General features: G+C 54.6%; 1 protein-coding gene across 1 annotated transcript; it reads right to left on the reverse strand.

Moving 5' to 3' along the window:
- Nucleotides 1-2,489: 2,489 nt before the first annotated feature.
- Nucleotides 2,490-24,275, reverse strand: LOC122387458 (putative fatty acyl-CoA reductase CG5065). Its single transcript, XM_043377667.1, has 10 exons — nucleotides 23,855-24,275; nucleotides 15,078-15,200; nucleotides 13,356-13,481; nucleotides 13,001-13,146; nucleotides 12,516-12,625; nucleotides 8,375-8,567; nucleotides 5,676-5,915; nucleotides 5,073-5,223; nucleotides 4,609-4,712; nucleotides 2,490-3,929 (listed from the first exon to the last, which is right to left on the reverse strand). Exons 1-10 carry the CDS (start codon nucleotides 24,041-24,043, stop codon nucleotides 3,773-3,775), a joined length of 1,539 nt encoding a protein of 512 aa, XP_043233602.1. The 5' UTR covers nucleotides 24,044-24,275; the 3' UTR covers nucleotides 2,490-3,772.
- Between the last annotated feature and the right edge of the window lie 3,184 nt (nucleotides 24,276-27,459).

Genomic DNA, 27,459 nt, shown 5'->3' on the forward strand with positions numbered 1-27,459 from the left:
TATGCGTGTGTGTATTATGTAGACGGGTGTGGATGATGCAGTCACGAGGAACTAGAAGAGACGTATTGGTATAAGGCAGATCTGTGGATAATGGATATAAATATAATGAGTCGGTGAGAAGGGATATGGAGCATGCGATTCCATAGCATATAGTCCTATACTTCAGACAGACGTTTGAAGCTCACACAAATGAGCGGCTATGGGGCTAATGTTGAGCTGCTGTCTACTGGGTATGGACTTTTGATGGACTATGGACTAATGGGTGTCAGACAGACGCGTGGGTCGTGATCTGAGTCGTGGATTTGTCCGCCCAGTACTCGTCTCCAGAGTCGCGGTCCAGTGCGCCGCGTACATCCGCATCCGCTGTCACAGTGCGTGACTGTGAGGTCAGTGCCTCGTGTTTAGCAGAGGCCGGGATCCGATTAATGCGCCCTGAGGTCGCAACACGTGTCGTGTCCAATGTCCATGGTCCACGTCACAGTCTAGCACCAAGTCGTGGTGTTTTACACGGCTATACGCAGTTTTCATGTCAGAGACTGGTGTAATCTATACGACCAACCATTACCTACTGTCGCAGGCGCTAATTGCACCTCGTGTAGATAACGGGAGACTGTTTCGTTATATGGTGGTTTCACAGGACATCTTCGCCACATTGCTCTCGGAACGAGTTATGCAGGTCCTGGGCGATTACAAAAATCGCCGGCGCCGTGCGGATTCCGCGCGGATTGTATCCAATATGGCGGCGGGCGCGCACGACGCTCCGCCGGCGAGCTGGACATCGTTAGATGTTGCTTATCTTATATAATGGGCTGTAGACCCTGGCGCGCTGCGACTGAGCCCGCTCGACCGTCTGCGAGACTCGCGGAGGACCGTGTCCACGAGGCCGCGCTCAGAGGCCCGGCTACTGGCGACCTTGGCGACGCCTCTGCCGCCGGTGGCGCAGGGTGTCGGACGCCTCTGCCGCCGGTGGCGCAGGGTGTCGGTCGGCCCCCGGTGACGTCAGACGACCGAGGTGTGAGGTCACTGTGACGTCACGGCTCTCTCCCGAGTTCCGGCCGGTGGTGTGACCGGCGGTATGCAGGTATACCAGGTCCCGCTCCGGTGACCCGGCATACCTGCATGTTCCCACCGCCGGAACAAGTGACGTCAGACGGCGCCAGAGGATGCGGGGCAGTGAACGAGTTCGCAGCTCGTTACAGGCCTAGTTTGCGGGCGGCGCAACTATCTGCTATAGTTCGGAAACGCTGCGGGGTAGCCAGCCGTCTGGTGGATGCATGCTAGAGCGGAGACCACCTGACGTATCCGGACCAATATTGATCACGGTGACATTACTACTGCATTGCATCGGTTACCGCCCTCCGCTAACAACTGGTTCACGAATCGTTTTGTCAATAGCTGGCTATCTCTGACTTTATCTGATGTTTCCCGCAGCGAATTTTGTAACACTGGGCATCAAGAATGACATCTTCCAAACCCCGAAAACGGTATCATTGATGGCTCGAGGTCAGCTCAACAATGCCGGTCTTACTAAACCCTGATTTCCATTTGTATCGCTGCAATCTTTTACGTGCCTTTCAAAACTGGTATTGGTGGATATCGTCAGTTTAACTTGGCACCTGTACCAAGAGCCTTACTTAACGCTTGAGAATGCTTAATTTGTTGCACAGTGGCAAGGTCGAGAAGTTTAGCCCACTTTGAAGTGAAAGCGCGCTCTGTCGCAATGGCCGGGCCGTGCCGGGTCGGTCGGAGCGTCCAGTCGACGGCGGATGAGACGCACCGGAGGCGAGCACGGCGCATTAGCGCGGCGACACCCGATCCGGGGAGCCGGCTGGCCGCGCCACCGGCGACACGAGGTCGTCTTGACACACCGCGGGCGGTCGGCGGCGGCCCGGTCGGCTCTTACGCCACCGCCGGCGGGGGCAGGGGGCTCGGCCGGTCCGCCACACCGGTCAGCCGCTGCATTGCGCAGTCTCGGCGGCCCAGCTAAGCCGTCCATGCAGCTCGTCGGTCGGCGGACCGCGCGGCGGGCTGGCCGGCACGGGCGAGATTCTGGGAGAACGCCGGGGTATCGCACCGGGCGAGCGAGAGGCGCTCAACTGCCTTCACACACCCGCTAAGACACGTGGGGGCTTAAACGGTTCCTGAAACTGCGGAGAAGGAAATGCAGTCTAGTGACAGTGAGGGAGAGAGGGAGAGAAAGAGAGAGGGTGGAAGAGAGACCGAGGGTAGTTCGGGTGATCTCTGGGCGCTGGGTGCCGAGCTGCCCCTGTCGGCCCCACCTCCGACAGCCGCCCACTCGGGCAGCTGGCCCCTGGCGGGTGCATCCAGCCGGTCCCCGCCGCGGACCTGCAATCGCTCAGAGGCGCCCGGCTACTTGCGAAACCGGCACGTCAGCCGACCGGCGAGCGGCAGTCGGCAGCATACAAAACACTGCGGCCTCCGCCCCATGGCAGGCGCCGTCTCACACAACAGACACATAAACGACGCGCTCGTCTCGTCCTGATTTATTGAGGAAAAATATAACGCGGCCACGCGGCAGCGCAGCTATGTACAGCTCTCAGAGGGCGCCCGGCCGGCCGGCGCCCGGGGCACCGTCGAGGGCGCCCGGGGCGCCGGCGGTCGCTGCGCCCCCGAGCACCCTGGGTTCGGACGGAAGTCAACAACAAACGGGCGCGCCCTGTGCCGGGGTCAGAAGCTGCGCCGCGCGCGCGGGACGGACCGCACGGGCCCGGAGTCGAACGCGCTGCCGGACGCGCGCTGAAACCCGTGAGAGTGAGCAAGTCATCGGCAGCGCAGAAACAGAGCTTAAAGTTAACCACTTAAATCTACAGACATTGGTCGAGAGCGTTTGGTCTCATGCACTGCGCGTTCTTAACAAGGAGTCATCACATGGGCGGCGCAAGGCGTCACGCACACAACTCGGCAACCAAAAAACACTCGGCTCGCAACGGACAGCGCACAACTCGAACAGAAAGCGCTCCGATATGAGCCGATAACGTTCAACTCCGATAACGCTCTGACGGACGGACATAGCTGCCTCAACAGAAACCATTCAACTCTGTAAAGGAGAGTTCAACTCTGAGCATAAAAACACCGAACGCGGTGTGTACCTTCCACGCGCGCTCTCGGCTGGTCCACGCAACTGCAAGCAGGCCTCATTCACTCCGATATAATTAACCGTTCCGCTCATCACACGCTCTCCTAAATATTTAACTAGCCAGCCAACCGTTCAACAGTCAATTTGTCACACAAGCGCGAGGCGCACGCAGGACACTCACATGCATCCAGCTCGGCAGTCATTCGGCTCGCTCGCTCGCTCTGCCGGCGCCCACTAGTGTCCGGGGCGCCGGCGGCACTCATTCGGTCGCACGTGTACGTCGATTCGCTCGTCGCCAGCCTGCGGCGGCCAGCGTCGTTTTGATTTCACACTCGTTGAGCCTGCAGTGTGTGCGTCCGTGCGCGAGCGGCCGCCCCCCTCAGCGGAGGGGGCGCCGCCCCCTGGGCTGCAGCACCGGCGCAGTACCGGATTTTCTATCGATCAGCAGTGTATATGTCCTTGGACTAGTGCACGCATGCCCTCCGGCGCAGCCAGCAGCGGTATGGCGATCTGTCTCTGGCTGTGTGCGGTTCAGCGGACGTGTGTCGGGATTTGGACTCGCGCTCGGCGACTGTCGGCGGCCGAGAGACGGGCGATGGAGGCGGTGACGAGGGTCCACTGCGCGCCGGCCGGACGGGCAGCCGGGCGGCCGCGCCGCTGCACGGGGCTAGCGAGCTAGCTGGTGAGCGGCGCCAGCACGGCCGGCATCATGCTGCGCAGCAGCGTCAGCAGCGACGACCAGAGGGCGCGGGCCGTCTCCGAGCGGTTCAGCAGCGTCCGCCACGTCAGCAGGAAGAACAGCAGACGACACGCCTCCTGCACGTAATACATCCTGAGGGCAGCGGCGGCGCAGGGTCAGCGACCGGCGGGCGGGCGAGCTCTCCGCTCGCTCTCCGCTCTCCCTCGCTCCCTGTCCTTCCCCGCGGGGCGCCGGCGGCGGCAGCGTGCAGCCGGCGCACGCACCGCTAATTGATGGCCGGCAGAGCTGCACGGTCCACCACGTGCTCCGTCTGCAGACGATATATGTGGGACCCTCCCGGCGCAGTGGGGCGGCACGCCGACTAAAATAGGCACAGGCACGCGGAGCGTGTCCCGCCGAGCTCCAGTAGCTCATAATGAAGCAATGTGCTTGAAGAGCCGTGTTTACTACTACTCAGTGCACCATGCACCCGATGATCGGACGATCAAAGCGCCCACTAGAGGCTGTAAACGACACGGGTATACAAACGGCCGGTTTGCAGAACGGGAGTCGGGAGTGGCGTGATGAGGCACCTCAACAGGCACTCGTGCTAAGTGGTGAACAGTAAACACGCCACACGGGCCCGCCCGGAGAGCTGCCTGCAAAACTAACACCCCGGCGCCAATGACCGAACACGGCTACTGTGAACGGTGTCATGCCCATATCGGTGCCATTTCCATCTCGCTCAATGGACAGGGATTAGTCCGCAGCGGCGGAGAGGCTCCGCACACCGGACCGGCGCGGCGCGGCGCGGCGGCGACCCAACACCCACCTGCGCAGGTGGCGGCGCGATTTCTCCATGTCATCGTCCTCCTTCAGGATGAAGCGGCGCACGCCGATGCAATAGATGGCCAGGTACTTCCGCCAGTCGAGATCCTGCAGGGGCGGGGGAGGGGGGGTCAGTCCGGCGGCGCCGTGGCGAACAGACGGCGCGGCGGCGGCGGCGGCGGCGGCGGCGGCGGTGACGCAACACACCGGCACGGACGCACGGCGGCAGCGCGCAGCTGCGCCGGCGATAAATTCCAAAGCCCCGTGCCGAAGTAGGTTAATGATGCGGGGAAGAGGAAAGCCGAACGAAGAACGGATGGGCCGCTGAGGCAATACCGACTGCATTCCTGTTGGACGGCCGGGGGTCGGTGCAGGAGACTGGGCTGGCCGGCACAGCCAGTGACAATGAATGGACCGCGCGGGACGGCGCGGTAGTCCGCGGCTCGAGCTGGCGAACACGCCACCCACCTTCATGTCGAAGTGGAACTCCTGCCGGTCGTGCTCGGACATCTCGCCCAGAAGAGACAGCACGTTGTTCGACTTGAACGTCCACTGGTGCGTGGTGAAGTAGGTCAGGCAGTTGGACGCCTTCAGCATCCGCTTGTGGATGCGCACCAGCCTGAAACGGAGCACATAGCATTATTACAGTGTGCCCACACTGCAGTCGCCTATAATGCCACCTCACTCTCAGTCAGCTAAGGCGTAATGCATATTTACGCCACAACCCGAGCCCTGGCGATCTTATATTTATGAGAACCACAGACTGGCCTTGAAACGGCAGCCGCGACTCGTGTTGAGAACTACTTTGCATGATATGTCGCTTCCTCACCGGCTATACAGCCCCAACGCTCCCTCGTCGGCTCCGTCCTTCATCAGACAGTGACCCCTCCGCTCCACCGACCCCAGCCCTCTGGCCCTGACCCTGCCTCCCTGCCCAGCCGTCTGCCCTTCCTCAGTCAGTGACCCCTCCCCTCCCTCCCTTCCCAGCGGTCTGCCCTTCCTCTGTCAGTGACCCCTCCCCTCCCCTCCCCTCCCCTCCCCCACCGTCCCCCACCATTCCCTGCAACTCACAGTGGCTTGTGTCCGCAGAGCATGATGACGGCGTCGAGGATGTAGGCCGGGATGAAGTGGCACACCACCACCCAGAACTTGTTGGCCAGCGGCGAGCTGGTGAAGCTGCCGCCCGGGTACCAGAGCACGTTGCACATGGGGTTCTCACGCAGCTCGAGCTCGCCCCAGACGCGCACCTCGCGCCACCGGATCGGTCGGATGCTGCCGGACGCGCAGTTGTACACGGTCGGGTGCCGCGGGCTGAGGGAGAGACAAAACCAGAGTTAGCGGGACCGCCGGGTCTCACAAATCTACATCGAGGCATCGCAGTGTCAGTTCCGCTCCCACAGTTTGGTTAACTCGCCGTGAAGTGGCGATATCCATGGGTGATGACGCCGAGATACTATAGCTATACAATGGTTCGATGACATGCTGCGATTCGATGACCTTCCGCGACCTACTGCGATACGGCACTGCGCACCGTTTAACACCGGAATCCCGTTCACCGATATCTCCGTAACGGGTATTGCCACGAACAAAACAACCCGGGCTGCAGATCTCCGGAGGGTCGGCACCCTCCACTAACGGACCCGGTGTGGCCCGCTGCAGATCGCCGGACCGCCGCTCGCCCTCCGCGGCGACAACAAAGACCGCTCGGCGGCGCCGGGCAGCAACAGGGCGTGCCGGCGCGGTCGACCTCCTCTCGGCGCTCCGGTGAGCCGCAGCCGGGCCAGTTTTTAGCCACCGGCCGCCGCTGTAATTGGTCGTGGCCAGCGCATATCGAATAAACAAACAAACAAAAAATAGCGCGCACCTAGCGGGTCTCGGCCAAGTAAAAGTGACAGTTGAACTGGGCCGCGACGGAGTCGGCTGAAACCACGCGCATTGTTTGACTCGGGAACGTGAGTTCCGGTCGGTGACGTAGACGGTGACGAAACTCAGAAACCGAGCCGAACAGGGTATCCCTCCGCCGCCGACACAATGATCGGCTCACTGGCCCTCGGCCGTGGCCGTTATTCCACTTTCGCCGCAGAAAAACGGCGCTCTCCCACGGCGCGGCCGGGGATGCGCGTCTGCGGCCGCGACAGCTGACGACAGGCGTATGTCATTGGCTGTCCTATTTATGCTTCCGTATTCGCTGTATCTATTCGCACCTCAACTTACACATCTGATCCATTTAGATATCCGTTCTAATTCCGTCTCCGTCTCCGTCTCCGTCTCCGTCTCCGTCTCCGTCTCCGTCTCCGTCTCCGTCTCCGTCTCCGTCCCCGTCTCCGTCTCCGTACTCGTCTCCGTCTCCGTGTCCGCCTGTGCGGCGGTGTGCATCCATCGTGTCCGGTTTCCCGTGTCGCCACCGCGCCGTGCGCCGGCCGCCGCCCGAACCTTTGGGCACGCGTGCGCGCCGCGCGGGCCCGTGCCGGCTCAGTGGCGAACAAACAGCAGTCGGCCACCGCCGGCGCGCGCGCCGCACGAGCGCGCCGCTCGGGCAGCGCCGAGCGCCACAGCTTCCGGCTTCAGCCGCCGAGGAAAGTGAAAGGCCGGCGCCGGCACATGAAACAGAGGGCTGGTCCTCCTGTGTATTTGGCACACGGCATCCGGCTCTGGGGAGCAGAGAGATCTGCCTGCGCGGCCCCGCTGAGGCGCCGGTGGCCGCGCGCGCGCGCCAAATACGCCGGCTGAGAGTGGCGCGCCTGGCGCCGGCGCGGGGCCCGCTGGCGGCCCCCCAACAATGTCTGATCCCCGACCGGGCACGCTGCACCGGATCGCTTTATCTGAGCGCACCGGCGGCGGCGGCGGTACTGGGCGGCTCGCAGGTGCGGGCCGATCTCGGAAGTGCCGCGGTCAGCAGTCAGGGTCGGGCGCTGCTCGGCGCGGCCTTAGCGCTGCAGGAGGCTCTTCACCCCCTCTGCCCCTCCCCTGCCGCTCTGCCGCTCCCCTGCACCAGTTGTCTCCGGGCTGGTAATCATCCCGCACCTTCGGGGGCCTCCGACGGCTGCACTTCCTGCTCCGGCCGTCAGCCGGGCCACAGAGCTCGATACAGAGCGCGGTACGGGGTCAGATACCGGTCACAGAACTTGGTACGGAGCGTGGTACGGGTTACCGAGCTCAGGTACGAGCTACAGAGTCCACTGTAGCAGATTTCGCCCCAGGAGACGGTGTCAGTGCCAGCTGTAGTGGCGGGACGTCAGTTTGGATGAGCTGCTGCATCTCATCGCCGTCCGCTCACATGAAGGCAGGCTGCCGGCCGGCGCGGCGGCTCAAGTTTCCCTCACATAGCGGCCGGTGAAGTCAGCGACATCCCCGGCCCGTGCTTTGCACCGAGCAGACGGGGAGCGGCTCTTTCAAGACGTTGATGGGATTAACATTGAGCATGGCCGTAGACAAAAAACCGTTTGAATCATGACATACGATGCGTATAATACGATTTTCTTTACGAATTTAAAATCACTTGTAAAAGAACATTACCCAACATGCAGTAGGTATTACAATGACACAACCAAAAGTTTTCATAATAAATATCTCAGCATAAATATGCATATTTATTACTTCATAGCTGCCCTTAACATTATTCAGATTTGTTCGATTTTTTTTTTCTCAGGAAACTATAGATAGCATGACTCTTGTTATCTATGAAACATAACATTCATGACGGCGGCCGTTCTCCTTTCTCTCTGTCTCTGCCTCTCCCCGGCTGCCGGCCAGCTCGGCTCGGCGCTCACCTTCTGACGGCCGTGTACCAGGCAGCCGTGATCATCAGGTTGATGGGCACGTCCACGGGCACCACGTCGGCCACCAGGTCCTCGTGGCAGAGCAGTGTGCGCATCAGGCCCTTTCCGGCGCCGGCGATCATGCCCGTCGGCCCGTTGAAGTTGTCTACCCAGCCCGGCAGCGGCTCCTTCCAGGCGCAGGTCACTGTGGACGGACAGAGGTGGTCAGGTCACGGCGGTAAAGGTAGGCCGTCTATCGGGCCACAGAGCTCAGTCCAGCGGGTCGAGGACATGACAGATAATATCCCACTACTGCGTTCCAGTAAGCGGATCGATGGTCAAACTGAGGTCGGACGATGGTATGTCAAACTCCCGCGACGTTAACAATCCATACATACCGATACGCGATTTTACGGTAGACATCTGCATCGAACCATGCCCAGACGGCCTACCGAATTCAGGACAGGCTCGCATCTAATACCTGAGGCACCGCATGGGCCATCAATCAAAACAGCTGAAATTTATTTCCATCGCTAAGTGACATCTAGCCCAGCATTTCATGGGGAATGCAAAACATCGCATTGCATGCCGAAACCTAGCGAGTCTTATTTCGCGGATCGGGTAGGCATGCTCATTCAAGGTAAACTTGTCAAAAATGCATTTTCATCCGTCTCCAAGTACACAAAATCATTTGCAACGGCTCATTAAGATGCTTGCGTCAGCTTCCTCCGTGCTGTCTAGTGATTGTACAGGAGATCATGGAGGCCAAATGCCCCGACAATGTTAGACGATCCCTGGGCAGCGGGCCCTGCAGTCTGACCTTGGGTCATCACTGGCAGCTGTGGCCTTGAGGAGGCTCCTGCCCCCTGGTCGGGGGCCGGGGTCAGGTGCCGTGTCCCGCGCGCCCTCAGCCGGCCGTGTGGACGGTCCGTACCTCCGGCTCTGCCCCTGCCCCGAGACCACACACCTGTCCCAGCGGCCGCGTCCCGACACGACTCGGAAGTCGGCCCAGACAGACAGGTGTGGCTCTCGGCACCTTATTTCATCGCCGGCTGTCCGCACAGACTGATCGTGCATGTGCAGGTGGCCGTCAGTGTCCACTGACTGCGACGGACGCAGCCCGTCCCGTTGCATTGGGGCGTTCTCACGCCGCTGGCCCCGCACCTGGCGCCGCGGGAGGGCCCTCGCGCCGGAGCTGCGCGGCTGCCGACCCTGGCGCGCCCCCAGAGCCATAAAAGCCACATCAGACAGCGTCTAACGCGCTGATGGATATCCCACGCCCTCAATGGGACGCTGTGGCTGCTTGAATGCACCGATGCCCGTCCAACTCTGAACGGTCACTGCGAGCGCCTGCGGTTCACTGCACTAGACAGACGGTGACTTGCTGGTGTCTGTGACGATTAGACGGTTACTGTGATGGTTAAAGGGGGATTGTGAAAGGTAAACGGTGGCTGAAACGGTTAGACGGTGTCTTGGACGGTAAGACGGTGACTGAGACGGTAAGACGGTGACTGATACGGTAAGACGGTGACTGTGACGGTTGACATGCCTGTGACGGTTAGACGGTGACTGGCGCTCAGACTGTTGTCCAGCTGCCGTGACCGTGCCCGGCAGATCGGTGTGACCATCTGATCACCGGCCGTTCAGCCGGCCGACCCGGCGCGGTGTGACGGCGGTGTGACGGCGGTGTGACGGCGGTGTGACGGGTCACGGTCGGTGTCACTGCCCGCACCGCGGCTCGGTCTGCAGTTCGGCGCCCTACGCAGGCGACCCCGCACCCTCGGACACGCGGCGCCGTGTGCCGTGTCACCGGCCCGCCGATAGGGCTCCCTCTGTCTCCTCAGCGCTCTCCGGAGGTACAGAATCTGTGCTGCCGAGCGTGGCGACGCGGATAACCGCCGCCGCCGCTCAGCCGCCGCTCAGCCGCTGTGGTGCTGCGGCTGGCTGACTGATGCTCTGCGGTCAGCGCAGTTCGAGCTGGCGGATCGAATGGGCCACGTGCGCGGCACAATACGGGACCACAGCACCACAACGGTGGTTCATATGCAATAACATAGTGGAGAAATCTTGACACGAGCTTCCGAGTGAGTTTCTACGTCATTCGGTTGTTTACTGAACAGTCAGTCAAGCATTGCTAATATCCCTATTGTCGAAAGCTGAGTAGAATGAGAAAATGAATGTAATAATAGCTTCATGCATAAGACTTCACCGAAGGCTACCAGAGAAGGGCTGACAATGGTTATAGCTGACAAAAATATGGGCTTTGATAGTTTTTTTTTTTGTAATTTTAATACACGTGTTGGTACTAATTTTCCTAACTGCAGTAGATATATAATAAATGTACGAACAAAGAGCTTGTGTATACGAAGCTGAGCGATCAGAGAGCGCAGTCCGTGTTGGAGAGACACATCTCCACAGGCCGTCCAACACCGTGCTGTCCGTTATGGCGGTGGGATGCTCTCGAGGCGGGACATTTGCCTTCCAAAACAAACTGCAGCGCCACGCGCCGCGCAGCAGAGCAGCCTTCAGCGGGCTTATTCCGGCTGCATGTCTCCGCCTCGGCCCCTGTTCGGCTGATTCTATCACGTGCAAGGCCTGCTACGGCATGAGGAAGCGCTACCATTTATGGGTACAGTTTGAATTGAGCGCTAGAGAGGTGGGGCGCTCAAGATGCGCAATGCGCATTTACTTACATTGGGAAATTTTGACCGAAACGTCTCACCGTTTTAAATTGGTTAACAATTATGCTAATTGACCGAGTCAAGTACCGTCCTTTTTCGTTGATATGAAGAAATCTCTCAAAGCGCAGACGAAGCCCTAGCCTGTGCCGTTCAGGCGGCGCGCTGAATTCCCGGCCTGCAGGCCGCCGAGTGGCGTCCCTGACAACGCTTTACGCCGGTCGGCCGGGTCATTAACGACATATAACGTCCCACGATCCACCGCAGAGCTAAGCCCGCGAGGATCAGCGACAATGAATTCACAAGCCGCTTCAGGGACACGTCGTGTAGACTTTTAATTTGTCGCGGTATAATCTGTCCGTTCAGGTCCGGTCTGTGAGCGACCCGGCGCTGCGACACATGCCGCCACAGATTAGGCACGCGGGTTCGTCGCTCCTCAGGCGGGCAATTCCCAGCCAGCAGGGGCCGCTGTTGCCGGGATGAGCCAATCGTCGGTCTAGCGTTACTCAATTATAGCGGATTTTGAACCTATTGCAATTTTCCTTTATGCAATCGCAAAAAATATTATATGCGTTAATGCGTCTTCTTAACAAAACGTAGCAATAACATATGGGTCACCCCACCGTCAAATGTTTTGTGTCCGCTTTCTATGACATGCATTGCAGAGGTTCCCACAAATTTTGAAGATACATATAACATATCGTTATGGGAAAGGCTTCGAGGTGAAACCAAGTAAAACAAGGACATCTCAAATTCGTACATGCTAACGTTGTTAATATAAGATATGGTTACGAAAAATTGCACGTAACAGTGCAAGGGTCCGTTGAAATACATCCTGACTATATTGCTGGCTGATACAAGATAAGGCTGGTTTTTCCACGAAGTCGAGTCGGACCCACATACTGTCGACCTGGGAACGTCTTCACCTTAATCCAGGCGGCGAGCCGTCAAAAGGTGCCGTTATTCACGCATTGCACGTGCACAGGTCGGAGCGTGAGGGAAACCGTACCGCGACTGCTGGCCCATTGATTTCAGAACAAGAACACAGCTTAACGATGCCGTAACGCAGAGGCCTTGAGAGGCTCTGAAAGATCTCTAGGTTTCTGCTTGCGTGACCAGGTGTATGGCAACAGCACGCAGAAATCCGCTGTTGTGGGTTTAGACCAGCTCATAACCTTGCTCTACGTCTTCTGCTCACGCTCTTTTTCAGCTTAAGTGACTTAAAGGCATCTGTGTCCTGTTTCTGAACCGCAAATTTAGGATCCAGTTCAGATTTGCAAGAACGGTAGGTAAAAACGTCATCACGAGCCGTGCACTCATAAGCCCAAGAGACCGTAAATCACACACAGTGCAACGATACTCCAAATGCATAAATAAGTGTGCAGCCCAGCAGTATAGGAGAGGCAAAGCATGCATGACGCACTGCGGCACTCCTCGGCGTCCCACCAGGGCGCTGCTGACGGTAAGTAACTCACCTATGGAGGGCCGGACGATGGCCACCGGCATGTCTTCACACTCGGAGACGATCAGGCTCTCGGCCAGCGCCTTGGTGTATGTGTACGTGTTTGGCCGGTTACCCAGCAGCCTGTCAGCAGAGAGGAGAGACGTGTCACGGCGATGGACAAAACTGTGGCGTCACCAGACCACAACAGGGCTCTACCGAACTCATGACGTCCCTTAAACGGTACGGGGCTCCCAATGGAATCGAACACAAAACAGGGACAGTACTACAGGTGTACCTATATGATGAGTGGAAAGCAGACACGTTCCAAGAACCCGTCTCACCCTCCGTCGTTTGACGCTTTAAGGATATTACACAAGAGAATTATGTAGAGATTCTAGTAAAACACAGCGTCATGTAAGATCAAGGTCCGTCCTTCTCTGAGCGTTAGCAGCGTGCCGGTTAATGCCGCTGAGCTCCTGGACACGCCTTTAGGCTCGACCCGGCCCCGCGACTCACTTGGGAGTGATGTCGGCGAGCACGTCGTCGTCGAGCCACTCGACCATCTCCATGACCTTTTTGGGGTCGGCCGGACTGGGGTAGACCACCTCGTCAATCACCTCCCGGTCACAGTTGCAGTACGCTGTCGACACGTGGATGAAGGCCTGCACAGACGGGAGGAGCGGTGAGAAACGCAAACTTCCTTAACCTGGACTGTAATGCATCAATACGTGCAAGTTAAAGTGCCTGATAATTAAAAACAACTCACAACAGTGAACATGTAAACAAAGGGTTAACTGGTTATGTTTTACTCATCCAAATTGCACATCGCTGAAAAAGTCTGAGCACATGACGTGTGCCTGTTCATCCTTACCTCAAGATTTCGCATCCGTTTCGCCAAATGTAGCAATGACTGTGTGCCTTTGACGTTCATGGTAACTGAAACTTTGAGGACTTCGTCGAATTTGACTGTTGCTGCTGAGTGGAACACAATGCTGACCTGGAATGAGGACATGTCTGGATGTTACAATTACGAATTGATGGCGTTACAATTGTACTTTGATTTCATTTACTCTGCATGATTCTAAATCAATGCCACAGGTCATGACTCATGGTCTGCAGGGAATGTGGTAACTACGAAAATTTGCATGCTGCAGTTGCTTAAATCAATAACTGAGTTCAGTCGCCTGGATCTTGAATACACAACTTTACCTTCATATGAACACCTTAGAGCACTATCTCATGGGTAAAAAGCAAACAAAAACTGAGAATTTATTGTATGCATAAAGTTTTCATGCTAGATAATCATGATTATTTTCAAACGGAGGGCAAGAGCTATGCGCAATTATAAACACCAGCGACGCCCGTAATCGCCTTCTTATACTGACTGTAAACGCGGACAGAGGAATGACGCAAACAGAACCCTGTCGGTGACCCGGACACGGTTCATGTTCTCGGGTCTGTGACTCACTGCCTCACACTGTTACACAAACCCCGCTGAGCTGACAACCGGACCCAGCGCCGGCCGTTCAGCCATACGAATCAAATGGCAGCAGACCGATCAAATGATATCCGACATTGAGTAGCTAAATAACTACTTTATGATTTGGTACAATTTATCAAGTACCACATGCGTAGTTGATACAACACATTAATCATTTTTGCATCGCAGGCAGCAGCTGAATCAATCGCATCTACCGCGATGATTCAACTGAAAGTCGCGACTTACGCAAGTCTTTTTTAAATCCCGGAATGTTGAACTCAAGATTGATGCTATGCTTATCATTGATTCAAACTGTCTTTTGTTCCGATTAATGTCACAAATTCAGCCTGTTGTAGTCAATCGTTCACTCCACCAGAGGCCAAATCTACATAAATCGGTGACGTAATTTATGCCAGCGCACCCTTATTGTCTGACCTCGATGTCTGTCATCGGCGTTCACTAAAAAGGTCGGCGATTGACCGCGATAACCCAGCAGTGGGGTCGGCTCCTGGACCAGCCGGCAGACAGCAGCAGTTGTCATTCTAAATGGAGGCCTTTAGCCTTATAAAACACCGAGACCACATTGTGACTTCAGCCCTTATACTTGGTTCTGCATCAGCGCTCCGTTATAAGAGGGAGTTTGCATAAGGTTACATTATCCATCAACATGGATGTTGAAACACTTAGCTACAGCACCATTTATATATGTACTCATCGACCCTAAGATAAAAAATTGATATTCAGAACATAGAAAAAATAATAACATATGAATCAATTTACCTATATCCTACCCTTGTATCGCCCGCACCCTAGAACAGAGCATTGGTCGCTTACTCATAGAACACAACATTTAAATCGCCGTGCCATGCGGTCTGAGATGGCGGGAACCCTCCCAACTCGAATTGTCGCCATCACTGAACGGCGTCCCGATTAAGTCGCGAACGTGACATCAGCTTCCATTCCGGCCGACAGATGTCACTAGCGTCGAGCGCCTGCAGATATGCTGTTCCGCAGCGCACGCCTCCAAGGCCACCGGGCGGCGGGCGGCGGGCGGCGGGCGGCGGACGGCGGACGGCGGACGGCGGGCGGCGGACGGCGGACGGCGGCACTTACCTCATCCTCGAGAGTTTGCCGGTCGGCCGATGAGATGCCCAGGCCGGGCTGCATGACGTCGCCCGGAATGGCCACCACCTTATCCAGCTGCGCCGGGTCGGTCTTCTTCAGGTAATCGAAAATCTGCAAAGACAAGACGGCCGTTAGCACACACTGCCGCGCCATTGAGACTAGTCGGCCGTCACAGGCTGCCGGTGACGGTTAGAGACCGTAATAGCGGCCGGCCCGGACGGGTCCGTCACAGGGGAGGGGTACGGCGACCAGTGCCGTTTGGCCGGGGAGGGGGAGGAGAGGGCTCGGCAACTGGCCGGTACAGGAGACACCGCTCCGGCCACAGCCAGCCATATCGAGCAGACGGCTGAGGTCGAACGGGGAATGGGCACTTCTGCTGGAGTCAAAAGAAGATTACAAAAAGTGCTATGCAGAACTCTGAGCACTGCAGTAGATGTCTGGCGCAGACTGACGTCAGAACGCCTATTGGATACTTGTGAGGCCATCGACCTAATGTCATTCAAGTATCCGAGCGCCTTGTCTGCTATACAACAGCGCCAAACGTATGGCAGCTGTCGCGCTGTAGGAAGGCAATAAATTAAAATTGTTACCAATCACCAGGCGATCTCAATGTATCTCACCGCTACGAGGCCACGGCAGCCGACTGTTCTCCGCAGACCGCAGAGCGCGAGATGCGCTCGCTGATAAACTCATGTCGACATAAGGAGCTGAGGATCAGACCGCACAGATCCGTCGTTCGAGTCCATCGGGCGTATTTGATTGCATCAAGCGAGTAAGACATCCGGTTTGGCTGGCACGGCCGCATCAAAGGAGGTCATCGAACAGAGGTGTCAGCCCGCCGGCGCGGCGGGACGGTACGCTGGCTGGCAGCGGCGCGGCGGCGGCGGCGGCGGCCAGGGCCGCTGGCCGGTGACGCCGGTCGCCTGTGGCCGCGACCGGTCAGGTGACCGGGCCACGCCGAAAGTGGTCAGACGCTGGCGGCGCGCCGGCACTGCCGACCTTGCAGCGCTGCACCGTCCAACCTGTCGCGCGCCGCCCACTTTCACCGGCCGGCCGCGCGACACGGCGGGCCACAGCGCCGCCTCCTCCCGGAGGGCCTCCGGGGTCAGCTCCTTACACAGCCATCCCCCCACACACAGCCAACCGCTCACACAGGCCCCCTGGGGGCAGCCTCCCGCACACAGGACCTCCACGAACAGCCCGCACACATGGGACCTCCGGCAGAGACCCGACACCTTCCCCTGACGGCGAATAAGGGCGAACCGGGGCGATCCCCTCCAGCGAGCACTCCAGACACATCCTCAGCCCTCAGTCGCCTACCTCGCCCACTGCTTGCTGGCTCCCCCGCGGCACCGGGGCTCAATCGTTAGCCTTCGTTATACATGTGGCCGGTCTGGCACTGCAGCATTTACACACTGGCGACCCTCCCTGCTGTGAGGGCCTCTCCAAGGGCGGGCAGCTGCGGGCTCTGCCGCTCAGAGGCTTCCAGGAGCCAGCGGCCGAGGTCAGAGCTTCGGAGCCTCTCCTGCTGACGGACCGGCCGAGCGGCGACCTCGCCGGACCATGGGAGGACTTTTGGGGTGTGCGGCTCTGCTGAGCCCGCTGGGAGCACCACAGCTGACGGGTCCGTCCCCCATACTCAGCGAATGGCAGCTGGGTGGTTATAGCACCGGAAGACCGAGTTAATTAAGCGAACGGTACATAAAGAGGGCAATCAGAGACCGCCTGCTGTTTACCAGCGTCCTGAGGAGCGCACTGAGCCTGAAACTCCCGTCACCAGTGACTAGCCCAACACATACGGCATAACGAGCCTGCCGATCGCCGTGTTAGACTTCAGTGATCGCACTGCCAGACAAGCATGCATGAAATAACGCCATTGAAACGCACAAATGTCGCCTGCGATACGGATGATCCACAGTTGTGTCGCTGTTGCAGGATTCGGCGTATGAAATGAGTCAGTTTGCGGCTGTTGCCGAGCAGATGGGACAGACCAGACCTTGAGAATGGCCACGTGACTGTGCTGAACTGCTACATCGATCGGCATCGTGAGACCCATCCGTCTCAATACAACTCTAGCTGCTAGGCTAAAACATCTCGATTCAGCTCTCATGGTACGGCCTGCGCTGAATAAATGCATAAATGCATGCACATAAACCAAGCCCGTGGGAAACACATGCGTTTTGTGAAGTGAGAATAAAATTAACAGACAGCGGAAAATCTGAACAAAAAATAACGGTTGAAACGAGCCGCAAAAATAATGGCATTTCCTGATTGGCATTTTCATTCATCTGACGACTGCCGCTAGATAGGCACCTTGCAAAAGGTAAAACGCTCTAATTACTGCTTGCTGATCACGCTAAGCGGACACACCCTTGATATGGATGCTGAAACGAAACGAATTGCAGCTTTTACAGCCACCTGGCTGGCGTCGCCCCGCCTATCCAATTGTGATGCCATCAGCTAGACCGACTCCGCGCGGCCCAGCACCTGCTGCATGTACCCAGGTGGCAGGCCGGCCGACCGGTGACCCGAGGCGACGCGGCGCAGTCCGTCAGCCGGCCACTGGAGCGCAGCGTCCCCAGACGATACAATCCGTCCAGGAATGCCAAGAGTCGCGCCGGTCCTCGGCGGCAGAGGCTGCTCCAATCGGCGACCGGCCCGGAACGGACTGCCGGTCCCGGCCAGGCAACAGTCGAGCACGATCAAGGTCGCAGACGGATCGGTCACTGACTCCGGGCAGCGGACCGGCCGGCAAATCACTGAGCGGGACCGTGCGGGGACCGAGCGGGACCGAGCGGGACGGCGGCCGACCGCGGCACACCTGGGCAGCTCAGACGGAAGGACGGGACACCCGGCGATTGGAAGTCGATTAGGGCGCACCTGCCCTTGCCGAACGAGTTGCAATGAGCCGTTATGGTCGGCTGGTCATGCTCCTGGCTCGATTCGGGACGCCCGGAAGGCTGTTCAGCCTCGCCTGCACCTCATAGCTAGCTGCACAGAGCCGTTTGGTCATGATTCATGGCTCATGGTCGTAACTGATTTATGGAGTGTGAAGATACTCACGTCAAGATAATTACGCACCATGTCTAACCGAAACGCCCCCTATTTGTCGCGGCTAATAGAATAATGGGCAGTTGGTGAGTTTAATGACGCGGTAGCACACAGAGCTGGGGTGGTTCATTCATTCTCATGGCCCGTGGTCATGGGGTGAGTCGTCTGCCGCCGCCGCTGCGAGGAATGCCGCGTCATGCAGCCTCACACCGGCGCCACATGCCAGCGCAGTGACGCGCACCGTGCCGAGATTTATTCCGGCGCATCGCTGACCGCAGCAGCGGCCGGCTGACCCCACATGCAAAGCGGCCGCGCCGCCGAGACGGCCTCGGCAGGACTGGGATTTCCCAAGGCTGCCGCGTGCAGCGGTCAGTGCTGCAGTCCTGCGACCTCGTGCCGGCCGACCCGGGTCGCCGGGTAAACACCCATGTCTCCCCCCGCACGGCCCATGTGACGAGTCGCCAGAGCCATGGACGCGGCGCCACGGACGAGGTCTGGAGCATTCCCGGAGGTATGCGGGGCTGAACGAGTCATACCGGTGTATGACCGCGGCCGGAGGTCGGGCAGGTCGGACCGGTCGATATCGAGCTGACCGCGGAGGAGCCGCGGTCGAACCGGCGCCACCGACCGCCCGGTATTGCTTACGGAGCGCCGCCGATTCCAATCGATGGCCGTCCTTCCGGTCAGTGACCGTCGAACGATGGGGGGGGGGTACCTGCAGACCTCCGGGATACACCTCAGGGGAACATGTCACCGGAAAAAGATGACGGCACGTGATCGCACCAATAATTTATGCGCTGACACATAAAGCTAAGAGAGGGGAGACTGACTGCCGTTCGCGAGAAGCCATGAGTCAAACTAGTTTTATGAGGTGTTTATTCCGCCCTCTAGGCTGTCTCATGTTTTGCTATTCCTTGGACTCAGAGGTGAGCCTGCTCTCGCCTCTCTATTGGCCTTGCTGGGCGTCTGCCGGGGAGACTGTATATGATCACAGGTGCTGCGCATACCGGGGCTCCTCTCTGGTCTCAGAGCCGCAGCTGAGCTCCTCCTGCCGCAGCCATGGGATTAGGGTTCGGCGGCCGCCGATGGGCGGAGGACGAGCGCCCTGTATGGACGGGATTATGCAGGGAGCGAGCGGCGCGCTCACACCAGTTGCCACTGGTCAGACCCCGGTGGGCGGCTGCGGCTCGGGTGAGTGCTGACTGACTCCGCGGCCCTGAGCTGCGGGGGAGCAGCTGCAGCCGGCTGGGGGATTCAGAAGGCCCAGAGGCCCAACAGGAGGCCCGGAGATGCCCGGTGTAGCCTCGAGTTGGCGGGATCGGTCGGCTGATGTATGATCCGTCCGTGGACGGACGTACTGGACATGCTAGTGGAGTCCTCGAGCCCGTGGCCATATATGCTACACCGATAATACATTACGTCAGCTTTGTGCTTGAGAAATCGTTCTTCATTGGCTAAGGGTTTCAGCACCAGCAGGTCAAAAATGGCATAATAAGCACGACGTTACGAACCGAAGATAATCAATAAACGTTATCAACAAGATCATCAAACTAATTCCCTAGCTAGAGAACAGGCTAGCAACAAACGCTCTAATATGACGGTATCATAAAACGACTCGTAATTGTGATTGCAGCACCAATCCCGTGGGATGTGATGACATCACCGGTTGGCTCCGGTCCCGGTCACCTTGGTCCCCAAGCGGAACACTCGCCAAACTGGACCAATCTGCGCACATTCAGCCCGCCGACTGACTGCGTACACTGGTAATTAGCAGCTTACGCGGCAGCGAGTGGAGGTCGGAAGTCACCAGAACCCTCGGCCGGGGCCTCAGAAATAACTACTGACCATTGGGAAATCATCACGGCTTTTCTCATCACAATTTACTGACAAAAGATAGAGGGATATGTCCGAAAAGAACTTTTGCGATCCATTTAAATTACGACTGGATCGTACCCATAAATTGATAAAAGTGTGGGTGCAATCCATCCTTCCAAGCTCCACTCACACAGCACGCAGATCATAACTCTAGTCTCCCATAAAGAGTCGGGTTAAGAGTTTGAGTTCGGCAGTCAGCCTCTCGCTCCGACCATCTCCTTTTCGGGAGTGGGTATAGGTGACGGACTGGCATTTCTCCGCCGACAGCTAGCCGTCCCCCTGACCGTCCCCTGCGGTCCTTTTAAAGTCGGTCCGGCCGGCCGGGCGCCGGTATGCCGTTCAGCACGCTGCAGCCGCCGCCCGATGCGCCGATACGACTGGGCCGGGCGAGGTCAGCCCGCCGCCGGCGGACGCATCTCATTGGCGACCACCGCCACCGCTAGGTTTGGAGACGCCGCCCGGCCGGCGCGGCGGGGGCAGAGTCTGGGGTCCATAGCGCCCGCCCAGGGCCCAAACTGCGACCATCTGCTCGGACAGGGCGTACTTTACTGACCAGGAGACAGTGGAACGCTCAATAGAAAGCTGCAAACTGGTGATGAATTTGGAGACGTCGGGTGGGAGGTCGGCAGATGGCCTGATGGGGAGCAGGCCTGCACTATGTAAGACGTTCCCTTATATGCCAAAGTTAGGCTCAAGGCAGTTCGTGCAATACATATTATGCAAGGAATTATGACACTTGAAAGGAGTTATGAGCGTAGCTCGTAGTCGAAATTAGCGAATTATATAAAAAATACAATTAACTTCAACAGCATTAACGAACAACCAGCTAAGCTCCCATTTATTGCAGAGATAGGTACTCTGTAACACGCCCCATAGCATAGGGTAAGGTGCCTAATTAGCGACCCTTTCCGATTTGCGACCTACCTCCCTACAGAAAAACTGGCAGGAGAAAACGGGGTAAAAATATTGTCAAAAGGTCAGCCATACTTTGGTTATCAAATAAAATTATTTTCCGGTCGTCGATGTTTCTGGTGTGACGTTTCAGGTGAGTTTAAATAAAAATGACGAGTTTCTTATCCAAAACGTGTATGTTTGGGCCCTCTCTGATGAAAAGCGATGCACATTAGGATGATGCACCTTTATTATTCTGAATCGACATTCCTTTTTCAATTGATTGCCGTTTTCCCATAGTGAATCGCTCAACTGTGCGCAGCATGACGGTTAAAAATGTGTCGCAACTCATATTTCCAATTTGCGCCTGACATGGTCGCAAATAGCTCAAGAAGGGAAAGAAAGGGGAAAAGAGAGAAATGAAAATGAGGTGTTGCTGAAGCTTGCAATGTGTGGCAGGGGATGCCAAATGTCGTCACCGACTGCAGGGGTGCCGAATTCAGCGCGGACCTCGAATATCATACGAGATAGCCCGCAAAATTTGGGTTTCCGCCTTCTTTTCGCCTTCGATGCACCACGTGATCAGTTTTTACTTACGCAAATGTGTTGGATAAACGTTCCTGTTCGAGTAATTGAGTGCTTTGCGTATAGGTTACCTTTTTGAGATCATATTTCATCTTTTCAGGCGTCGCATTTTTTGCCATTTTTAATATGGGGAAACCCATAGACTTATTAGCGACCCTCCCCGGTCGCTAATCGGGAAGAGTTCCCTATTAGCGTTTTTTGCAATGGTTTGCCAAAATGCTCACTACAAATAAGTTAGTGAATATTGGGGCAGACAATGACTGTATTTTAATAGAAAAATGAACGGTCTCTCCGAAAATCAAGCCAGTAATACAGTGGCACCCACAGAGCGTGAGCAATGACGGTTCAAATTAAGGGGGTCGCTAATTAGGCACCTTACCCTACATATTCTACATTATGTTGCGGCATGCAACATTCTTCGCTGTTTAATGCTTCGTGGGCACCGAAAAATAAATTATTTTTAGGAAGGTACTCGTCATCCCTAAAACTATTTAGGTCACTCCTCTAAAACCCGTGCACGTGGCAGCAAATCTAGAATGGTAACCTGCTCTTCTGATCAAACAAAATGTCCGCGTTTGAATATTTTAACAACGCACAATAATTTTACCAAATCCATTTTCTATATCTGTCATTGTATCAGGGCCATGGACAATTGTGTGCGTCGAGCTCAGTGTTATCCAGGGTGAATAGAGTCTCGAAAATCAGATCAGTAATCCTTGTGATCTTTTTATGACTCTAATTGCATGTTTGATAGCTAGCGGGCTTAGAGACAAGCAAGATCTGCACAGATAGCTTGGTAAGACTCAAAATGGGCAGCGAATGGTGCAATCCATTTGAAGAGAAGCTTTGATAAGCGATTACTGCATAACTCAGAGATCCGTACGGGGTGTTATCAGTATATTTAACATTCCGTAATAGTTGAGCTTAGTTTTGAATCTTCGCAATGTAAGCCCACTACCAAATGCATATTTGTTAGTCGTAACCGACTACATGGAAGGTATTTCATTGCTCTTTTGCTTGCGTGTTGTGAAAAGATGCCGAAATAACGCAAAAGCTAACGTGACTTAGCAACAAGCCACGTGCTACTACGATCGGGTCACAGTTCATTCCTTGTATCGTGTCAAAAACCCGTATCTACGTCCCCGCTGTGGGGGATCTCTAGCACGACTCCATGTGCCGCGGCGCGGCCCGGCGCGGCGGCCGCTCGCTGATTCCCTGGACTGCCCTGGACGGGTAGACTGTGCCGCAGAACAAGGCCCTGCTGTGAGCTCCCCACTACCGACGTCTTTCCCGGCCGTGTCATGACGGGCCGATGACCATACGCGGCCACGACAGTGGCGTGGCATACTGATCAGGACGACTTCCCAGGATTGCATGTCGTTTACTACGAAATGATCGTGCCATTCAGGTACTCATATATGAGTTAGCAATAACAACTTTGATATAAATTTTAAATAAATTAGTTACCTAGATCCATTTGCACGGTTGTAACTGTTACCAGCCAGAGAGCTTATAGGGTCTGCTGATGACAAAAATGTCACCAGCATAAAGAGCGAAATTTCGTTTAAGGTTAAAAAATTTAAATGATAATAAATGCATTTTTGTTCGAGACATAGCGATAATTCATAATAATTTCCTGATGTGATGATTTTAAAGCTACAGATAATTATTCAAAATGCTGTCATTATTTTTCATGCCTCCTATGCCAAATATTTCAAGACCAATAAAACAAAAATAAAGCACTGTATTTTTTCTGGCCATTTTTGCTTCTTCTTTTGCCAGAATGATGGGCGAGCTTGGTGTTAAGCAAATAAGTACCTATAAATGATTGTTGACTATTTTTCGTCAGTTATAGATCAGAACGACAGCATACATCTATTGCATGAGTGCATTTTTATCAGAGCTCCTTGGTAAAAGTCCTGCAGTGACGTTCGTTCTTACATCAACCGGAATGATAATCCGACACCGGAAGGTTGCCAAGGTTTGCAACATACCAGTTATTTCACATTTTCGGATTTTGCAACACTATCGCAATACGTTAATCCCTGTCGCCGTGGAAAGTGCATGGTTCGTCTGGATGTTTAAGAAATCCTTTTTCCAGAACTGCTTGATGTACAAAAAAGAAAGAAGTGATAGGGATAGACCGAGAAATAATTTGGACTCGTAGGCCAAATAGTCAAATATCTGAAAGGTACGTAATATTTTTTATAACTTTCACGCACCTCAACAGGGTCGTATAAAGTGCTTAGCTTATTGCATAGACTGGTCGACTATCTACAACAAATTGAGCGGCATAAAATAGTTGAAAATACGCATGGATACACGGGTAAATAGGTAGACAAGGGTGCTGGTCTTACACTTACCTGAGTTTTGAGCAGCATGTCCCGGCGTTCATTGACGCTTTTGTTCCTCTTCGGTCGCAGTATAACATATAGTTTGGTCACACCCGGGCAAGAACGCAAGAGTTTTTCTAGCAGCACCTTTCCCATGAATCCTGTGCCACCGGTAATGAGTACCGCTTTACCGCGGTAGAACTCGGCCACGGACCCCATGGCTGGCTGGGCTGGCTGAGCGGCCGCTGGCGCTGTGAGCGGCCCGACCGACTGGACAGACACTGCAGGCTGCCGGAGCGCGCGAGCTGACGGTGACCTGTGGCGTACAGCGAGAGCGCGCCCGGGCGCACAACCTTCCCCACTGGCGGCCAGCCGCTGACTGACGCCGCTCGGCCAAGGTCAGGCGACACCATCCATTCTCGTCATACCTGCAACGCCAACTCTCGTTCGAGCCGGTCGCGAGTATCTTTGAATCTTGACGCCGGAAAACACGTGCCATGATCATTGAAAATCCGCTGGTCACACACGTACATGCATACATCCTTATTATGTGTTTGAGCGCCACACCAAACTTATTGAATTTTGCATAATTTTGCCATGACTGCTCTATAGCAGTAATGGAGCCTATGCTGTTGCATAATATCATAAATGGTTTTCAAAACAAGCAATTAACAAAACGAAACGCATGCAATCAGCCTGCTCATTGTTATGTTACCTACCCATTGTCTTTTTTCGGAGCATTGAACTACAGACGAAATGCATTTCTAAGCCGTAAGGTCAATAATGCTGTGAAATTTTATATCAAGTAAAAATCGATTTTGTCGATTTTGCTTATGTAGACGAGTTGAAATGCGAAATTTAACCCTCGCCAGGCCAAGGACTTTTTCATAACGCGGGCGGCCAGGGGGTTTGGTACCCTGGTGATTGACTCATATGGCATTTCGAAACACAAAATTTACAGGGTAGTTGGGCTTATATAAAATCTCGCCTCTGTGTAACTTTGGTGACTTTAGGTCAACATACAAGGGGTTTTGGGGATATAAACATAAAAATGTCGCTAAAACACGTCACAAGTTTTTCGGTTATAGCTTTTGATCTAATTAAGATAGAGCAAAGATAAAAGCTTAGGTGAACTGGGCACCTCAATGCGTATCGAATGGTATGCTTTGTTACCAGTTTAAGTGAGCTTGAAAGTTCACTTAAAAATAAAGTGAGCTTAAATAAATTAATTAAGTTCATAAGTTCATCAGCGCATCAAAATGACGTTTGATGGCGCTAGTAGCTTTTTTGAAACAAGTAAGTACCAGTATAACGCCTTTTGGGGCGAGTAACGGAGCGAGCGAGAGGGTGAGCCTTGCACGTGCGAAATTTCGAGGGGGTACCTCCAACTGACTTGTGCACGGCACCCTACTAACCGGTCTCTAGCGATGTGCCAAATTTGAGCACAATCGGTCCAGCCGTTCTCGAGATCTGGAAGCGGCACCCTGCACGTGCGCACGTGCAGAATGGGTCCCAACTGACTTGTGCACGGCACCCTACTAACTGGTCCCTAACCGTGTACCAAATTTGAGCGCCATCGGTCCAGCCGTTCTCGAGATCTGGAAACGACCCCTGCACGTGCGCACGTGCAGCAGCACCCCAACTCTGGCACATGGATATGCAGTGCCTAGTGGGTGCCTACCTACATGCCAACTTTCAGCGCAATCGGCCAAGTAGTTACCGAGATATTGCAACAATTACAAAACTGACACCTCTTCGTTTTGCGCGTGGCACGTGCATAAGGGGTCACCCGCATGCATCGGGAATAGTCCAATACTTGGTAGAAGGAATGAAGCTACCCTACAAAAATTACCCCGTGTAAATCGGTCAAGTGGTTGCTGAGATATAAGCCTCGCAAAAGCGTCCGCACGGCCGGCCGGCCGGTCGGCCGGCCGCTCATACTCAGAAATTTCCGTTAAAGGGACCCTCCCACCTTAACATTAGATTTGAGTTGAGATAGCCAAAATGGGGTCCCTGGCTCACAATTACCGGTTTCGGCACTCACAACATCGAGAAATGCCTTAAATCGGAAATATTGAATTTCAAAATTGCAGCATTTTGATTCAGAGAGGCTAATGCTTAGGAATACCCCTCTGAATGTGTGACGTCAGCGCAAATATCTAACGATTTTTAAATGTTTGACTAAAACGTTTTGTAGCACGCGGTGGTATATGCTATTTGCGCGCAACATCTGCCGCAAACGCCGCACTTCTAAAATAAAGTCGCTAGAAACAGCGGAGATCCCCAAAAAAGTAAACAAAAGTAAAAGTCTAATATCTTGAAAACCGGTGAATATTTTTCGGTGAAATTTGGTAGATATTCGTTTTCGTTCTTTCTGAACCGAGCGACATCACTTTCATGCCAATTCATAAACTTTTTTGAAGGTGGGAGGGTCCCTTTAATCTAAGGAAAGACTACGCTCGCTTCGCTCGCTCCGTAATTAGTGCAATTTTACAATTGTATCTGGAATTGAAACATGTTTAGAAAGCACTAAATGTTGATATGTTTTCTCAATGTTTGCATTTCAGATGAGTAGAGGCAGTAGAGGTACCGTCCAAATTAACACAAGTTCAGCGACCTTCAATGAACTAAAAATTGCCGTCTCCCAATGGACAACGTATCTAAGCTACGATTCAAGCGAAGGCACTCACCATCCTAATCTCGAATAAAAAATTGTCAGAACTGTCGTGGAACTTTTTACGTTTTAGGCCACCTGATATCACAAGGTTATAGTGATTTGGTTTTGCTACGTAGTGCCCTTACGAAGAATATCGTGTGGGCAGAGGACTATTACAGGTATACAAATTTGTCCATCTTTGTCCGGGGGAAAATAATGTGAGCAATCAAATGTAGTTAAAGATCACTGAAAGCTTTCGAAAACCGACAAATTCTAATCGGAATTAAACCAGCCACAAGTCAGAAGGTTGTTACAATTTAGGCCCAATGCTGTCTAAATGTCTCCTTTGCATTTAATCTGCCATTTGCGCGATTGCAACGATGCCAAATTAAACACGCTCGAATGTTTTCGTAGATCATATTAATCTGAAGCCTCCTCAATTTACCAAATCCATCCAATTTTTATAAGAGGGGAGACGGAGCAGTTTGTATTTATTCCTACCATCCCAGCAAAACAGTTTGGTTTAAGACACAGCTAGCCGCTGCCGATGTCTTCCGTGGGATGCACGAAGAGATAGATAGAAATATCGATCAAATCATAAAAACACAACTACGTAGCAAATAGCCGGTTTAAGTCGTTGTCTCCAAAATGCAAAACGCAACACCTACCTTTATAAAAGTGCTCCACATATGTTGCATCACAGAACAAGTACCGCCCAGCTCTTACGATGCTCTGCGCAATCATCAGACAATTAACAAACGCACATCGCATCACATCATTCCTAAAAATAGACTAGTGTGCTATTTCGCAACTGTGCCTAGGATAAAACATCCTGCAGTGACGTATACGTTCGAGGATCAAAACTGATCACAACGTACGAAACTCGTCTCCCGGCCAGCACCCGACAATGCCGGACATATATCAGAGACGTCAACCTACAGTCCAGAAGTGGCAGAGTTCGATCACAAAAACAGCGCCA

This window comes from Amphibalanus amphitrite, unplaced genomic scaffold, assembly GCF_019059575.1.
Source record: "Amphibalanus amphitrite isolate SeventyFive unplaced genomic scaffold, NRLGWU_Aamphi_draft 000016F_arrow, whole genome shotgun sequence".
Lineage (NCBI taxonomy): Eukaryota > Metazoa > Arthropoda > Thecostraca > Balanomorpha > Balanidae > Amphibalanus > Amphibalanus amphitrite.

Bases quoted from the DNA above. Each gene is read 5' to 3' on its own strand.
- LOC122387458 (XM_043377667.1), bottom strand. From the start codon at position 24,043: ATGGGGTCCGTGGCCGAGTTCTACCGCGGTAAAGCGGTACTCATTACC. The intron at 15,201-23,854 runs GTAAGTGTAAGA...TTGTCTTTGCAG, and splicing joins ACATGCTGCTCAAAACTCAG to ATTTTCGATTACCTGAAGAA. The intron at 4,713-5,072 runs GTGGGTGGCGTG...CCGCCCCTGCAG, and splicing joins AGTTCCACTTCGACATGAAG to GATCTCGACTGGCGGAAGTA.